The following is a 19,570-nucleotide window of genomic DNA, read 5'->3' on the forward strand; positions in this document are numbered from 1 at the left end:
ATACCCTGTGTAAATGGTTGCTGTTCTATTTATGGGCATATAGCTTTTTTTGATATCTTGAGATAGGAACATCATGCACAAAACAATATCAATTGTAGAAAGAAATAACTTGTGACAATAAATTTACAACAATGTACGTCTCAATGAAGCATTGTACATTAATAACTTGTCTTTTCAGTTTTCAGTTATCGCGAATCAAATTAGTTGGCTCGCTTAGAACATACTTGGGCAACTCGTACTTGGCGCCTGCAAAAGAATAACAGTTGATACAAACATCAGTGGCGGATCTAGAGTATTGTGTTATGTGTTGAAACATTCACGAAATATCTATAAATATTTAAACCTTGAGTTATTATCGTAATATCTAACTTAAAGTCGTTGTAGGAAGCAGTAAACTTCAAATCCTGGATCCACCTCCAGATACAAGGATTACAGAGGAATGAAGTCAACAAGTATTTGGCAAAGCGTACTACTACAAACCTCTTTCGTCATAGCATATTGTTAAATCAGGGGATTGCACGATTATCCCGGCACTGTCCACAATTGCTTGTGCAAGGCTTATATCCGACTCTGCTGCAGCTCGGAGTGCATCCCAGATCTCTGACGAAGGAAATATAATGGTTAGGATATTTTCATCTGCTATGCTGTTTTATAAGTACACAGAGGTATATATTCATATAGAAGTGTGTGGGGGGGTGGGGGAGTGTAACGAGTTCAGGTATTTGGAATCCCGAAGGTGTAGATGTTGCCCATAATGTTTTCTGGCTTCGCAATGAACATCATTATAATATAAAAAAGTCTAGCTAATGCCAGAGGTCAAATAGTAGTCATACATAACGTCCCATTGATTATCTGAGACTGATGTGTAACATGAAAGACAGAGTAGCTCAATGCCTTGAACAATATCTCAAATGCAAGGACCGATGACAAAATACGCACAAAGAACAATGAGATAGTACTTTTCGGATAAGAAAATTGAGATAGTAAGAATTCCTATCTTCTGGCTCTAGGAACCAATTATTCCAGAAACAGGAAACAAGTATAATGGTAAAACTTCTCGTATTTTATGGAGATTACCTTTTCGACCCCCATAATGTGGTGCTGTGTCCCAGAATTCATCACGCATCTGTACAAGCTGAGCCCTCGTAATAGGTTCTGAATGCTTCCAAGGCTTTGGTTTTCGTATCTGTTTAGCTGCATCTGCAATCAAGAAACAAGCTCAGAACTCCGTCGCTCAGGAGTGCTTTTAAAAGAATATATATCATATAAGAAGTTAAGAAAATTGTTCATGATCTATCAGTATTGGAATTCACGGGATATAGCAGGCAGCATGAAGTCATGGAAAGAAATAAAGCATTGGAGTATTCTCTTTTTCCTTTCCTTACCACGTGATAGCCATAATTCATATAGTCCTATGCTTTAAACAAGCCAATAACGTAAAGAATTATTAAATGTGAAACTTTGGGTCCGACACAACCTCATGAGAGGAGACCGCGACTCATTTCCTCATCCAGTGTGTGACTTAACAAGAACAAACACAGACTATAAACTTTGTGATAACAGATGAGTGTGACGGGTATAATAGGGATGTGACTAAGTGACCTAAGTATTGATCACATTCATCTTCCTAGGATTATATAACCTTCAATAGACTACTTTTTTTTTTATGAAGATATAACCTTCAATAGACTACTGTAAAAGATCCAATACTAAATACTGCTGATTAGAATAGAATGACGAATTTGCTAAAAAACAACATACCCCGTGTATCCCACAAGTGGGGTTTGAGGAGGGTAGAGCGTATGCAGACCTTACCCCTACCTTGGGAGACTTTCAGCTCAAGGAAAAGCATCGAGAAAAAATAACTGAAGTGAATGGATCATGACAAAGCATTCTGAAAAAGGAACAGTAACTACACCAAAAAAGTGCAATATTGAAGCACAAGAAGAGACAATAGATAGTAAAAGAAATTGACGGACAAGAAACTATGGGAGAAATACTACGACTACTAGTATGGAAGGGTAAGCGAAACAATAAGGTGAAGTCAATACATACAGCAGAGATGGTTGACATATGGTAGATAGTGGTATCAATATGTAACAGAAAACAACAAACACTGGATAACTAACAGGTTGATAAGATCATTATGTCAGGAAAATAATCCGAAGTCATTACAAAATGAACTGTGAAGATAGTCTAAGAAACAAAGCGCTCATCACAACAATAACATGAGAACTATACAGAGAATGAAAAGGAATGGGTAGATATGACAGAAAACAATAAAACGTTATAGCAAAGAAAGAACTTCTACTGAAAGACAACTAACCAAAGGAACAACTATTACTCAAAAATGAAAAGGAAATAGAGACATTATATAAGTCCATTACCGAAAGGCTAATGCAGAAGGTTTGAAATTATAGGTTGCCGAATCAAGGGAAGCAAAATCTGCAAAAATGTTTCACATATTACGCACTGGCAAATGGATGTCTGACTGGAAGTTAGATGACCATAAAACCATCCTAACCAGGCCGTAACAGTTACAACATGAACTCATACACTCAATAACTCTGATAACTTGAGTATGACAGCCAGGAACCAGCAGTTCATCTTATAAAAGTTTGTTCTCTCTAACAACTTAAGCACTTATAGATGAGATGGTCATGCTTTTCAACCCAAAAATTCTGAGAAGTAACTGAACTTGTTGCTTTTAGGTATTTCTTCACTTTCAGCCAACACTCCGTGGATTTGGTTTCAACTCCTAATATCGGGCTACTTATATCCACTTACTTCAAACTTGACTTAAAACGTAAAAAAGCAATATGAAAAGACAATCTGTTGATAAAAGCTGGTGATAAGAAATTGGTTTTTTCCCGAGGCTGCTCGAACAGATAGTAGACAAGCACAAGATATTGGGTGTCTACAATCTGTTTGACATCTACTCTCTCACCACATTTCTAGAAAGTACCATCACACGTCCTGAAGTAAAGTACAATGCGAGAAAAATCATGTTACGGATCAAAACGTGCACCAGTCTAAACTTGGGCAAATGTAACTTTTATTTCCTATGATGGTTTCTACAGCTTAACTTTTATACTCATTGTCAATATGGAAGATTCATAGAGTTGACACTTACTAGTTTCAGATTGAGGCATCATTCATCTATCGATCCTTTTAGTCAAATAAGCAACCCATCTTCACCTCTACAACTCTAAGCTAACTAATCACCATAAAACGGTCACATTATCCGCTAAAGACAAAATTTCATTTTTTTTATAATAAAAAAATCCCTCTGGATTCAACCCTTTGCGCCAATGCAACCTTCGAAATTAAGGGATGATTAGGGCCACCCCTCCACCTTCTCCACTTAAATACTATAACAACAACAACAACAAATCCAGTGTAATCAAACAAGTGGAGTCTGAGAAGGTATGATGTACCCATCCTTACCCCTCTACCTCTATGGGGTAGAGAGGTTGTTTCCAATTGATCCTCAACAACTCTCCTCTTTTATCCGGGCTTGGGACCGACAATGTAAACAAACTCACACAGGCAGAGTTCCTTCTCCACTTGAATACTGAAGTTAATTCGTTTGGGGCAAGGCTCGAACTTGTGAAATAAGATACAAGTCCCTCCTAACTCATGGGGGCAATTTCAATTAAAAAGTGCTAAATACCTCCCAACACTTAATTCATCAAAAAGCTAGTCCTCAAACATCACAAACAAGTTAAATATGAATTATCAAAGTCCTTGAGAGTGAAATTCCCAGAAAAGCAACCAACTTTACAACAAATGCAAATCCATCAACAAACAGAAATGTAAATTATAGAAAAATCTTAAACCATATAATCAATTGAGTATACCTAAAAATTGGTATAGAAAAAACAACTAATTTCACCAAAAATAACAAGAACACAAGCACAGCACAAAGAAAATTCCCAGAAAAGAGCAAAAAACAATAAAAGCAACAATTTTTACAACAAATGCAAATCCCTTACAGCAAAACTTACATAATACAACTCTATAACCAATTGGGTATTACCTAAAAATTAGTAAAAGCAAATAATTTCACCAAGAATTACCAAAAAAAAAAGGGAGAGTACCATTTTCTTTGGATCCAGAGCAACCCATGTTCAAGAATCACCCAGAAACAGATATTGAGGGGGAAAATGACTTATTTACATAAATTTATGTATGGAAAGTGAGAAATCAAATGGGATTTTTGAGTTGTTTTTGTGATTCTTTTGAGGAGTATTTTTGCGTGCTCACCACTCTCACTGACAGCTATTTCCTTTTTTGGTGTCCTCACTCTCCAGTGTTAGGTCTCGTTGAAGTTTCGATTAAATTTAAATAAAATATAACATGCTTCATTATATGATAATGGATTCTTAGGTTTGATAGTATTTTCTTGTTTTATTTCTCTTAATATTCGGATACATAACTTTATTTGTATACAATGTATTTGATATAAATTGTTATTGTTGATATATAACTCAAATTATGTTAAATCTAAATCAGTATGAGTTTGGTTTATAGTTATGTATGTGATATAACACTTGTGTATTGAACAAGCGAATAATATCTCCATGAATTCTGAAAAAGTCGAACTTATTATGTTTTGAGAAACTTTCGAGATATAATGTAATTAGCGCTCAAATTATTTGGATTTCTGTACTTAATAATTTTCTTTTTGGTGTGCATAGTACTCGATTCAATATGAAATTATGTAGAATTTTGCATTTACAAGATGTTAGGGCGACACTTTCTATATTCACATTGATGTATGATTAAATCTGATTTTGCAAGATTTCCTTATTGCGTGATTAATTTCTGGTGTGGTAGTGAGGGTGACACTCTCAATATTTATATCGAGGTTCAACTAAATCGAAAATTCGCACTAGAATTCTCACATTGCAAAGTTTAACTTTGATAGTTGCACTACCAACATGTGCATTGAATCACAACTAAATTTAATTCACACAAAATTTCCGTAATGAAAGGATTCTGAAAGTGATAATCTCAACATGATCATTCACTCTTAAGAGTTCGAATCGAATTCTTATTAAACGTGAAATTATATTAATTATTTTACCGCAAATTACATTGTAGAGAAGGTCCCTATATTTACTCTTTTTACATCGTAAAGAAGGTCCGTATATTTACTCTTTTTAACTAATAGGAAAGGTTGACATGCTTTATCTTCTCTTTTTTTTTTTCATTTGATTTTTATGGATTTGAAATTTAAATATTATAGTTTTAAATTTAATATTCGATCTCACTTTAATTAATTTATTTTATTTTTTTTATTGATTATATTTATTCAATTGTTTTAAAATATAAATATAAATTTAATTCAAAACATCTATTTCAAATGAACCCATAACTATATGCCACTTGTTTGATATTATGATTAGATTTTAGGAATAATGCACAAGTACTCTTTTAAATTATGATTGAAATTTCTTGAACTTTGTATTTATATATCGAAAAAATTCCTTGAACTTTGTGTTTTATAACTAAACAAATTAGAAAAAAGAAAATTCCTTTCTCTTTATATATGACATGATAATATTTAGTTGAATAAAGAATTTTGGAAAGAAAGTTCGATTAATATTTGAATTTATATATAATCTATAAAGTACCACACCATGAAACTGTTACTTTATATATTAAAAGATGTTCATCAAATAATTTTTTTGTAATCTTAAACCACACAAATATATATATATATATAGAGAGAGAGAGTTAAATGTTTAATTATAAATTTAATTATTATATTTAGTTACTTGAAATTATATGAATTTTTAAATACATATTTTAGTGAAGCTGACAATTCCATGCAAATTTCCTTTTCAAGAGTTGCCAGCCTTGTTTTCAACTTATTATGGATTGTGATAGGGGCTAATTATCTTATCCAAAATCTAAAGAAAAGTCAAATTAAGAAAAAAATAATTCTATAACAAAAATAATATAAAAAAAAATAGGAAAAATTATGCGGATAAGCAAACTTATACTATTTAATTACTCATCATAGCTATAGTTTATTATAATTACTACCCACGACTAACATTATACATTAATTATATGGGCTGACTTCGAGTTTGTATAATTCATCATGTTTGTATATGTATAATTCGCCAGGATAACAAAAAATTATGTATAATATACAATTTTTAGCCTATATACTTATACAATTCACTTCTCTCTCACTCTCTGCCCTCTCTCGCTCGCCTCTCTCCTCCCTCTCTCAATCTCGCTCGCCTCTCTCCTCCCTCTCCTAATCTCGCTTGCCATTTATACAAATATATATGTATAATATACAGTTATATAAAATTATATACATATACAATTCACCTCTCTACCACTCTTTGCCCTCTCTCGCTCGCCTCTCTCTTCCCTCTTCCAGTCTCTCTTGCCATATATACAATTACATATGTATAATATGCAATTATCTTACCATTATACATATACACTCACCTTTCTCCCACTCTTTCCCCTCTCTCTCTCTCGCCTCTCTCCTCTCTCTCCCAGTCTCGCTCGCCTCTCTCCTCCATATAACACGTAGCTACAATCGTATTTATCAAACTATAGCTATTGAGTATATTAATTATTTTTAAGTGGCTATATGTGAAAGTTTCTCAATAATAAATAGAGAATGTTTTTGTAAAGTGAAAATTTCATATATGATATCTCCCCTATTTAGAAGAGGGAGTTGAAGGACTAACACAGCATCACTGGGTTGTACTAAAAGTTAAGAAAATTGTACTATTAACTTGAGCCCATTTTACCTTTTGCAGTGCTTTACATAATAATAATAATAATAATAATAATAATAATAATAATAACAACAATAATAATAATAACAATAATTATAATTATAATAATAATAACAATAATAATAATAATAATAATAAAATAATAAAAATTATAATTATAATTATAATAATAATTATAATTATTATTAGTATTCCCCTATTTAGAAGAGGGAGTTGAAGGACTAACACAGCATCACTGGGTTGTACTAAAAGTTAAGAAAATTGTACTATTAACTTGAGCCCATTTTACCTTTTGCAGTGCTTTACATAATAATAATAATAATAATAATAATAATAATAATAATAACAACAATAATAATAATAACAATAATTATAATTATAATAATAATAACAATAATAATAATAATAATAATAAAATAATAAAAATTATAATTATAATTATAATAATAATTATAATTATTATTAGTATTCCCCTATTTAGAAGAGGGAGTTGAAGGACTAACACAGCATCACTGGGTTGTACTAAAAGTTAAGAAAATTGTACTATTAACTTGAGCCCATTTTACCTTTTGCAGTGCTTTACATAATAATAATAATAATAATAATAATAATAATAATAATAATAATAATAACAACAATAATAATAATAACAATAATTATAATTATAATTATAATAATAATAACAATAATAATAATAATAATAAAATAATAAAAATTATAATTATAATTATAATAATAATTATAATTATTATTATTATTATTATTATTATTATAATAATATTAATAATAATAATAATAACAATAATAATAATAATAATTATTAAAATAATAATAATACTAATAATAATAATTATTATTATTATAATAATAATAATAATAATAATAATAATGATAATGATAATAATAATAATAAGGATAATAATAATAATATTAANAATAATAATAATTATTATTATTATTATTATAATAATAATAATAATAATATTAATAATAATAATAATAATAATACTAACAATAATACTAATAACAATAATAATAATAATTATAATAATAATAATTATTATTATTAAAATAATAATAATAATAATAATAATTAGAATAATTATAATAATAATAATAATTATTATTATTAAAATAATAATAATAATAATAATAATTAGAATAATTATAATAATAATAATAATTATTATTATTAAAATAATAATAATAATAATAATAATTAGAATAATAATAATAATAATAATAATAATATTAATAAAAATAATAATAATAATACTAATACTAATAATAATATTAATAATACTGATAATAATAATAACAATAACAATAATAATAATAATAATATTAATAATAATAATTACGTATGTGTTGTATTTTTCAATTCAGGTGAGTTTTTTTTCCTTCTTTCGTTATTTTTTTGTTCCCAATCCTTATTAATGCAGAATATATTTTTTTTTTACTAATATAGTTATAATGATGTATTTATGCTTTTATTTACTGGAATAAAAAAGATAGCCAACTTCTCCTTGGATAAAGATGGCACAACTTCATTTAGTTTGGATTTCATTAAAGGCTATTGTGGAACTTTCTAAGCATTTGGCTCTTCTGGTAACTAATTTTTGTCAAAATGATACTCCTAAAAATGTCATTTTCTTTACTGAAATACCATATTACTTTATTTGTTGGTCTGTTACTCCAGGAAAGGGCAAACTTTTTAAAATTATTTTCGTGTTTCCGGAGATATTTTGATCAGAAATCAACTATCCGCCCAAATGCGTAGAAGTCTCCTTCATCGAAATAACATGGCATGAGAAGAGTTTGCCTCACAAATTCGAATGTCTCAAATAGGTTTCATGGGCGATCCAATAGACGTAAAGCCAGCAAGAGAGAGTTCCATGAAAACCTAACAACATGCATTTGTGCACATTCTGAAATGGATACTTGTGCTACTGCTATTAGTGCTAGGAGATATATAGGTGAAGTAATTGATGGTCAGGTAGGTGAAGAAGAGCAAGAATGATATGATGCAAAACATATGGAGAATGAACTTGAAATTCAATATAGAGGGTTTCAGAAAGCAGAATCTGATTAGAATATTAGAAGATAATTTTCTTAGATTAAAGAGAAGTGGCAGCATATGGAGCATGTCCTCATTATGAGTACTAGCTTTAATTCATTGATAACAAGATAACGGTAAGCCGAAGATATAAGCCAATGGTCCGGGTAGAAGAGAACTTTATAAGCCGCTTTCTCAGAACTTATGTTTTTCTATCCATACCACTTCAATATTGCATTTGTTTATATATTTCAAATTCTAACATTTTTTTGGTACTTGCAGGAATGAATATATCTATATTTTCTTGGTCAATTTTATAACACCTAATGACATTGACAACAACTCGAAGGTTATGTTAGCAAAGTTTTCAATGTCAGTAACGCACTTATATTCTGTCAATTATTTTGGTTACCTTTAAGCTTAATTACAGTCTATATTGGACTTGACACTAAAGTAGTAATCTTATTGGCTTTTATCTATTTTTTATTGTCTTTTATCTATTACTAATCAGCAGAAAACAATTTATTCTAATTTTGATGATTTAACTGAAAATAAGAAGTAGTTGGATTTGGATTAAAGGTGACGAAATTTAAGAAAATTGTGGTGAGGAAGATGAAGAGCAGATCATTAGACGTCGTTTTTCAATTTCCGAAAGTCTTTTTCTTGCTATAAAGAATGTGTAAGGGATTTTTTATTTAAAGAAACTGTTCTTAATAGAACTTTGTTTATGTAATCTGTTTGTGTGATATATATGCAGATATGCTTGTGAGTGCACATTTGTAAAGGATGAAGAAGAGACAATATCAATGCTACTCTGGTTGTTCTATTGGCGACATTAACTACATATTATTTACACATATTCTAAGCATGGGCTGTCCATAGACATCAACATCCTTCAAAGAATCATATCGGATGACGCATATGTTAGCCAATGTTCTCACGCTGGTAAGTATTTACTTTCAAATGATTTTGTTTGCCGCTAGGTCATACATTCTTTTAGCTAGCATGTTATAACAAGTTAACAACTATTTATAGAATCATTATAAGTTAGATACTATGTTAAAATATAATAACCAAGTAGCAAAAGAAGTTTATACCGAAAATTATTTAGAGCTTATAGTATTCGGAAAAAATGGCCAGATCAGTGATAACAAAACTTATAACAAAACTATTAAGAACTAATTGCATAAAGTCATGATTAGTATATTTTTATAGCTCAAGACAATAGTAAAATTAATACATAAAATAATTTTAGAAAAATATTTCAGATTTACCAACTATTGATTTGTCATTATTTAGGTAAGGAACAACGAGTGTGCTCCAACGGGCTCTACCAACTTAGTATATTTCACTTTTTTTTTCTCCGAAAGCTTTCTACTAATTGTTTTTTTAATCAGATTTACCAACTATTGATTTGTCATTATTTGTCACTTTTTTTTCTCCGAAATGATATACCATATAAGCTTTGAAGTTTCAAATATTTTCCTTAATGCCTATTGATGGATGGAGACCAAAATATTTTTTAAAAATCATTTTTATGTCGATTTTTCTTCAGTAAGACACCGTTACTCCTTGACTGAATGATTTACTTTTGGATACAATATTAAGTGAAAATGTATTTGAAACAAAAAAATTGCACGAAATTTGACTGAATTAGATTCTTTGAGGTCGAATTGTGATGCTTCTATCATCATAAGAAGTAGGCTAAATTGATTTTTTTTACATTTAATTGAGTTCTTATATGAGTGTTTACTTTGGTATTAATACAAGTATAAAAAAAATTGGTTGCTAAAATTTTTTGGGTTGGAATATTTATCTTTAGAGATGCCTTCTCTTCCGCTCCTATAGTTTACTGAACATGGGTGAGCTTTATGGCTTCTAAATGGAAAGATCTAATGCTTTTAACATGTATACTTATTGTTGGTGAGACAGCTGCCGCATACGTGCAGTCACAGATAAGGGGCACAATTCTATGCAATGCAGTGGAGTGAATGGTGCTCTGGTAACATAGAGTTGAGTGAGATTCTTTACTCAGAGAATATATTTCATGCCTAACTTAAAAGCATATATGTTGCTATTCAACCTCTTCCAGGATCTAATAATTTTGGAGTATGTAAAATGTGTAGAAAGTGTATATTGTAGTTTTTAGTGGAGAAAAAGGACATAGCATTGACACTTGTCAAAAAGGAAAATATAAGAAAAAGCTTGAACACTTTAAAGATCTCAATAGTTAATAGCATATGCATATACTACCGCTGATTTTGGTATTTTTGTTTTGCAGGTTTGGCTTAAAGCCTCTACTTTCTTACTATCTTGTTGTTGCTATTGTCTTCTTAAATATTGTGTTTTTGTTTTCTTTTAGCTGAGGGTCTTTTGAAGACAACCTCTCTATCTTAGAAGATAGCGGTCAGATTTGCGCACATTTTACCCTCCTCAAACTCCACCTGTGGACTATATTAAATATGTTATTGTTGTATTAGGTAACTGAGGTGTATGTGGTCATGAAAATGCAACAATAAAGCACCTAGATGATGAAGGTGGGGAGGTCTTACAAAATAAATCATTTAGTGATGATAAATTTGAATAGGGTTAATAAGATCAGTGATTACTTATGTAGTCAAGGATTTTATCAAATAAGAAGTTGAAGTTCATTGGGCATGGTGATTTTGGCATAAACTGATTAACTGATTATTATGGGGGTGGGGGGAATATAATCATAAAATTCAATTTTATGAGGTAAATAGTAGTTACAGCGCGAGGAATTTATAACCTAGGCATATGTTTTGTTTGATTAAATTTAACTTATGAAGAGAGATTTTTGAGCAGCTCTATTTGTATTTCGGAAGCCTATAGTCCGAGATTTGATTTTCTCATCATTCAGCGAAGTATCTTGGTTAACAATATTTCCACCAAGTTGATGCCCTTATGATGTAAGAGAAAGACTGAAACACATATTCTATATATAGATCGACTTATCTTTTAATCTACTTGCAATTAATGTTCTTTTCTTGGTTACAATCCCAGTTTTTCCTCTACTTTCAAACTTTACTGGTTTCCATTGGAAATGTATCATCATTCAATGTCTCTACTAAAATGTACAATATTAAAATTTTTGATTGACTTTCTTTTATTGTCCTTAAATTTTCTAAAGTTCTTTATGAGCATTGGCTCCATCCACCAAGTAATCATGGATACTTTGAGAGTGTAAGTTAAATGAAATTGATTGTTGAATTAAAATGCGGGTTCAGTAAAATTATGCTACAATTTCTCCTCTCACAATTTTCATCTTTCTTCATCTGATGCATTGCCTTTAATTTATCTTTGACAGAAGAGACAAAGTATGAAACACGTCTAATAGTCAGTCGTAAAATTACTGTTGATGGTATAGCAAATCATGACAGCTAAAAAGAGTAGTGTAAATCATTGTAGAACTTAATTAAGTTGTTGTTCTCTGCTGTGTAACTTTTATATTGCATGTACAAATTTTAAAGAACATATAAGCTTTCTGGAAAAAGAAGTGGGAAGTGAGTCAAGAAGCTATGAAGGACAATAGAAAATTTATGTGAATATGTCATATATGAGTTATGACTTCTACTTGCTTCAATTATATTTTCTTTTTACATTTTTCATGTACTACTTTAATCTTTTTCTACTCTTTATTGATATTTTTTGTTGCTCAATGACAATAAAATATTGGGCTCGTGCTAGCACGGGCCTTGCCCATCTAGTTATATTAATATTTTCAAGTTAGAGAAGTAGATTTAGAATTTCAAAGTTATAACATTAAAAATTTCAAGTTCTAATAACTTATTTTTAAAAAAATTGTTTTTAATAATTGAAAACATCTATTTTTTTAAAAAAAAAAAGATTAAAAAAAATAAAAATAAAAACATTTTTGAAGGTAAAAAGGTAAAAAAACAAAAAGAGTGGTGTTAATTTAATTTGAATTGAGTGTAGATTGTTATGTCTTAATTTTACTATCTTTAAAAAAAATCACTTTTTAAATTGCTCCAAGTATAAAACAATTTAAGAAAAATACAATTCCATTAATTATGATACATATAAATACACATTCCTCCATACACAAAAACACACAAATTGTTTCTATTCTCTTTATTTTTCAACCACTCCTTAATTAACATACTATTTTTCAAATTCTTATGGCCAATATGGTTCATAAACTTTCTTTAATATTAATTATTATAAAAATTTTCGTATTAATAGTTACAAATGAGACTTCTTAAGCAAGAACTCATTGTCCAAATATATTTCCAACGGAGAAAACCACAATTAACAATATTGTAATAATTATCGTGTTCTGAAAAGTATAATTTCGCCATCTAGGTCGAATCGATTATAAGGGTCACAACTCACAAGAAACCACCATCTCTTAGCAAAAACCTATTATCTATAGATTGAAATTGAAATTTTCCTCTTCCTAGAGGCTATTTATATCGATTGAAATTATGTGAAATTTAATTTTAATATGTTACGATTAATAAATGTTAGTTGTGTGTGTTTTATGACATGTTCAACGTAAGGTGTCTCAGATTAATAAACTGTGTTCAAGTTGCCCTTTGAATTTTTATTTATATTAGAGTTTATTGTACGTACAAACACGAACAATATTATTTCTCTTTTATTATCCTTTTTTAAAATTTATATATCGTATAATGTTACATGTTTTTCATTTGCATCCTTTATCTATTATTTATTGTTGTTTAATTTTTTGTTTCCAATATTTTGAACATGTTTTGTAATGCTTTACTTGATTCGAGAGTCGATTGACAACATCTTATTTTATCTTCACACGATAGAGTTATGGTGATTTGTATTACAATACTCTTCTCAGACTTTACTTATGAAATAATTATACTTTGTATGTTATTGTTAATCTATCGTAACGGAGACAAAAATTTTATTAAGAGATTAGATATATATGTTACTAGTTTTCTGGAACGCGCTTTACGTGTGTAACCCGTGTTGATGAGTGTATTGTTTTTAAAAAAAATACTATTAAAAATATTATTTGAGTTCTTTTTTTTTTTATAAAATATGTCTAATGAGGTTTCTTACTGAGTTAATGTACTGAGATAATAATATAAGAAGTTAATAAAATAAACTTTATTTATAAGTAAAAAAATAAGCTTGTCAAGCAAAGAGGAAAAGATAATCACTATCTAAATTAAATTTCTCGATAGTGTTAAAAGTTCCTTTTTGTTGGTAGAATAATGTTACAAAATCAAAAGATTGCATGAGATTAGTCCTCTGCAAATCGTAGTGCAATATTAATGTTTCTTCAATTATATAGAAGTTTGAGAGGAGATTATTTACTTTTTATACCAAAAATGATGTAACAATAACTTTGAGTGAAAGGAAAACAAAATAGTTCAACTTTTTTACTTTATCTTTTGAATCTCCTGATAATTATAATGAATATGTTCAAACTATTATATTAAGTTTTTATCAACAAGCACTTTAAACTATTAGTTAATTATAAATATTTAAAACTAAGGTGTAAAAGTTCTTATTATTTATATGGAATTTACTTCCTTTACTTTTCTATTCATACATAACTTATTTCACCATTAATCTAATGTTATATGTTTCATCTTCTTTTTTTTTTCAAAAGTAAAATAAAATAGAGTAAACATTTTATCACATTCATTTTAAAAGATGAAAGTTCATATATATGTAAAATTACACGTACAAAGGAAGGAAAAAAAAGGATACACATAAAGCAAGACAACTAGACATTTTTTTTCTATGTCTCTATAATAAAAACTGAATATTTGAGCATACAAAATAAAAATCTGTATTTAAAGCAAATTGCTGACAAAACAACAGTTCAAATATACGAAGAGAGTTAAAAAAAAGTCTTATTATAATTCTAATTACTACAAATAAGTATAAAACCTACACACTAAGCTCCGATGTTTCAATAGTTGAATTTTTGTCTATTCTCATGCCTGTACAAGGGAATCTGATAACAACTTTCACCACAAATTTTGACATTACTTCAGTAGTTGAATTCTTGTCGTTAAAGTGCATTGTGACGGTTTGAAACCGTCGTATTACTCATAAAAAAACCGTCGTAATAACCCCAGTTTTTCTAGTGGCTCCTATACACAAGAATTTCCGGAGTAGTAAATAAAAGTCTTTCTTAAAAAAGTTAAATTTATAAAACAAAATTACGAAAATATGAAAAATTGAAAGGTCAAATACTATTAAAATAAATATAATAATTCTTTCATTATCTTTATAATAAAAAATTAATAACAATTCAAATAATAACTAAAATATTATTATTTAATATTCATTTAATTAGAATGTTTAATTTAGTCTAGAGGTAAAATAAATATGATAATTCTTTCATTGTCTTTATAATAAATATCTAACAATTCAATAATAATTAAAACATTATTATTTAATATTTGGTTGATTAGAATATTTAATTTAGCATAGGAGTAACATGAAACTAATTTTTCATCTTTAAAACTTTTGAAAAATTACGAAAATATGAAAAATCACATGAAAAATTGAAAAGTTAAATACTAATAAAATAAATATAATGATTCTTTCATTAGCCTTATAATAACTGACTAACAATTTATAATAATTAAAATAATATTATTTTAATATTTAATTAATTAAAATGTTTAATTCAGCTTAGGGGCGATAGTATGTATATAAATATATTAATTCTTTCACTGTTTTTTGAATAAATAACTAACAATTCAAATAGTAATAAAAATATGATTATTTAATATTTGGTCAATTAGAATGTTCAATTTAGCCTATGGATAAAATGAATCTAACTTTTCATCTTTAGAATTTTCGAAAAATTACGAAAACGTGAAAAGTTACATGAAAAATTAAAAGGTTAAATACTATTAAAATAAATATAATGATTCTTTCACTGTTTTTATAATAAATAAATAACAATTTATTATAATTAAAATATTATCATTTATATTTAATTAATTAAATATTTAATTTAGCCTAAGAATAAAATGGTAGTCTAACTTTTTGTCTTTGAAACTTTCGACTATTAATAATTAGTAATTAGTAATATATTAGTAATAGTAATATATGATATATGATGATAATACAATATAATTTCCCTCAGGAGAATTCAGATGACCCCTTGATCATAAGTTGGCTCCGCCAGTTAATCACACACGAAGATATTATCTTATTTAAATGATCACAATATAGTATAATATTTCGCTAAAAGAATTCAAGAAACCTCTTGACCACAAGCTGGCTCCGGCCCTTAATTATGGACAAACATATTCTTTTTATTTTCTCTTTTGGTAAAACGTTTATCTTTTTTCATTTTGCATAAAAATATTCTTTTCATTTTCTTTTTTGGTAAAACATTTAACTTTTTTTCTTTTTTTTAAGTAAGACAATCTTCTTTTCAGTATACTTCTAATAATTTGGTCCACTCTGATTTTAATAAATTATTTTCCATATATAGTAAATCATGATACCTATAAATCCATATCCCTCCTTACACAACAAATTACACATTTTTCTATCAACTTTCTTCTTCTCTATTTCTTAATTAACAAATTATTATTCAAATTCTCATGGCCAATATGGTTCATAAATTTTCTTTAATCTCCATTATTATGATATTTTTCATATTAATGTCTACAAATGAAACTTTTTCAGCAAGAACTCATGGTACAAAAATATTTTCAATTGAAAAAAACAATTGGAAAATTAGCAGTGGCAATATTGGTAATAATCACCGTGTTCTAAAAAGTTCATTTCCACCATCCGGGCCGGGTCACAGGGGTCACGACTCACCTCCACCAGCTCTCCGCAAAAAGTTCCAACCTATCAATTGAAATTGAAATATTCCTAGAATGATCAAGGCGGAATTTATATTTAATTATATCCGTTGAAATTTTATGAGATTTAATTTTGATTTGTTGTGATTAACAAAACAGTATTTCAGAGTTAGTAAATTGTGTTCAAGTTTCCTTTTGAATTTTTATTTCATGAATTGATTGATCATCTGAAGATATAATTTTTTTCTTTTCATGAAGTTAAAAAAAATAAGAAATTTATTTTATGAATCGTACAATATGTCTAATAAAAAGAAAGCTATTGATATACCATATCGACTAATAATGTATTGAAATTAGATATAATTTTTCTCCGATCCCAAGTAATCATATTATTGTAAGAGGTTTGGGTTCTTTCTTTTGCTTCTAAACCTAAGAAGTTTCAACATGCTAAAACTTTTTATTTCGCCGATATTGAGTTAGCAACCTGAAGAAAATGCCAAAAAAGTTTTGTAAATTCAAGTTGATGAAAAAGAAATAAAGTGATTTAACAAGATGATCAAAAAAACATTGAAAGAAAGAGTCTAAATCCCTTTCTTGAATCAACAAACAAATTGATCGATAAATAATTAAATACATTTGCAATAAAATAAATATTATATATATATATATTATAATAGTAAAATCACTTTCTTTAGACTCAACTGAAGACTTGACTATTAGTATATATTTATTCCAGAAGCTTCTAGAGATCGCCGTCTCAGTCTAGCATGGCGATTTGATAGAAAAACTTGTGTGAATGAATCAAACAACATATATAGAAGTAGTACTAAACATTTTTGTTGATCTTGTATACATATTTCTAACCTAATATTCTAGTTAATCTTTTTTGCAAGGGCGCTAGCGTCGTTTAAACTCTTAGGCAAAGTTCATGTCATAATGGAAGCAAAAAGTTAAGGACTCTATAAGAGCGAGTCGAGAACTAAACTATATATGGGGAGACTTCTTCTAGGTTGAAACTTAAGGGAGAAAAATCTTGAGATCCAAAAATATTAGTGATGACTCAAAGTTGATTAAGTCAAAAATATTAGTGTGACAAGTGTTTGATTGATTATAAATGTGTATAATTGTGATGCTCATAACAGAGGGTGAGCCAACAAGCTAAGAATTGATTAAAGAAAAAAAACTTATTAACTTGCGAGCTTCTTAAAAATGGGTGCATCTCACACACCTTAGTTGAACTCATATCAAAGTGGAAGAGAAAATTAAAGTTACAAGCTTTATAAAGTATAACATAAGTTTACATGATATGCACATTTTTAGGCTTGCTGATGGCAACAATCCAAAGTAAAAAATTGTGAGCTCTATAGAGAATTGATCAGGGGTGTACAAAATCGAATCAAATCGAGAAAAAAATTTTAACTAGTGATTGGTTTGACTTGATTTGGTGTTTAAAAAAACTTGATTATATTTAGGTTGATTTGGTTTTAAAATAAAAAAAATAACCCAAGATCAAACCAATTCGACATTGTATATATAATTAAAAATCTTATTTTATGCATAAAATATTTACTTTGATATAATTTTTAAATATTTCTTATACTTTTTCATAGTTTTTTTATCTTTTACTCCATCCGTTTAAAAAAGGATGACATAATTTGACTTGAAACAAAGTTTAAGAAAAGAAAAGAAACTTTTTAATCTTGTCGTTCTAAATTAAAGTTATGTCAAATGTACCAAAATGCCCTTTAATCTTGTGGTCTTAAACATGCCACGTGAAAAGTTAAAATTAAAGTGTTGTCAAAAAATGAAAGGGATCATTCTTTTTTGAAACAAACTAAAAAGGAAATAAGGACATTCTTTTTGAAACGGAGGGAGTAATATATTTTTTTATGTTTGAAACTTAGAATTTTGAATGGATATATATATATATAAAGATTATAGTCCATAGATATTGGTGATTACAATAAAGCTTAAATCGAAATCAAATTAATACTAATGCAAAAAGAAAATTAATTTAACCCTAGGAATGACAATACTATGAATATCTGTTCTTTGGTTTTACATTGATTTAGACATTTAAAATACATAATCTAATTAAATTTCCTTTATATTTAGTCATGTAACTAATTATACTTAATAATCTTATTTTAGCATGATTTAGTATTACTTTTAAATTATGATCATTTCCTTATAAGTTCTTGTTAATTTACAATATTTGTTTTACGCGATTTCATTATTATTATATATATCTTAGATATTTTAGTATCAGTAATCATATCATTGTTTGTGTTATATTCTTAAAAAAGACCTTAGATAGTTATATTTTGGTAGGACTGAAGAAATATCTGAAGTACAAATAAATTATATGTTTATATGAATACTTTAGTTGAAAAACCCGAAATACCCTTAAAAATCCAAAAAAAAAAACCAAGGTTGAAAAATCCGAGTTTTATTGATTTGGTTTATAGATTTAAAAATCCGACACAAATAATTTGGTTTAATATTTGAAGAACCCGAATCAAACCAATCATATACACCCTTAGAATTGATAATCATGAAAAGGAATAATACACACTAGGTTAATCAAAATTTTTAAATTTAAGCTTTGTGATCTCATAATTTTTTCATTTAGAGTATTTAATATCTTTGTTTGTGAAAACGAATAATACTCACAATTCCACAATATTTTAAAATTTTCTGACTTATCTTAAATAATAATTAAGTTGGGATGATAAAATTTTAACATTTTCAATGTATAGTAAATCATGATACCTATAAATACATATCCCTCCTTACACAACAAAGTACACATTTTTCTATCAACTTTCTTCTTCTCTACTTCTTAATTAACAAATTATTATTCAAATTCTCATGGCCAATATGGTTCATAAATTTTCTTTAATCTCCATTATTATGATATTTTTCATATTAATGTCTAC

At 28.0% G+C, this 19,570-nt stretch overlaps 1 protein-coding gene across 2 annotated transcripts; it reads right to left on the minus strand.

Moving 5' to 3' along the window:
• Positions 1-28: 28 nt before the first annotated feature.
• LOC107012732 (ubiquitin domain-containing protein 1-like) lies at positions 29-4,281 on the minus strand. 2 transcript variants are annotated; one of them, XM_015212648.2, is made up of 4 exons: positions 4,101-4,281; positions 1,078-1,200; positions 481-600; positions 29-246 (listed from the first exon to the last, which is right to left on the minus strand). In XM_015212648.2, exons 1-4 carry the CDS (start codon positions 4,126-4,128, stop codon positions 182-184), a joined length of 336 nt encoding a protein of 111 aa, XP_015068134.1. In that variant the 5' UTR covers positions 4,129-4,281; the 3' UTR covers positions 29-181. The 2 variants fall into 2 exon arrangements, with proteins under 2 accessions (XP_015068134.1, XP_027771027.1); XM_027915226.1 differs by lacking the exon at positions 4,101-4,281 and adding an exon at positions 1,762-2,211.
• Positions 4,282-19,570: the final 15,289 nt, after the last annotated feature.

Source organism: Solanum pennellii, chromosome 3 (assembly GCF_001406875.1).
Source record: "Solanum pennellii chromosome 3, SPENNV200".
NCBI lineage: Eukaryota > Viridiplantae > Streptophyta > Magnoliopsida > Solanales > Solanaceae > Solanum > Solanum pennellii.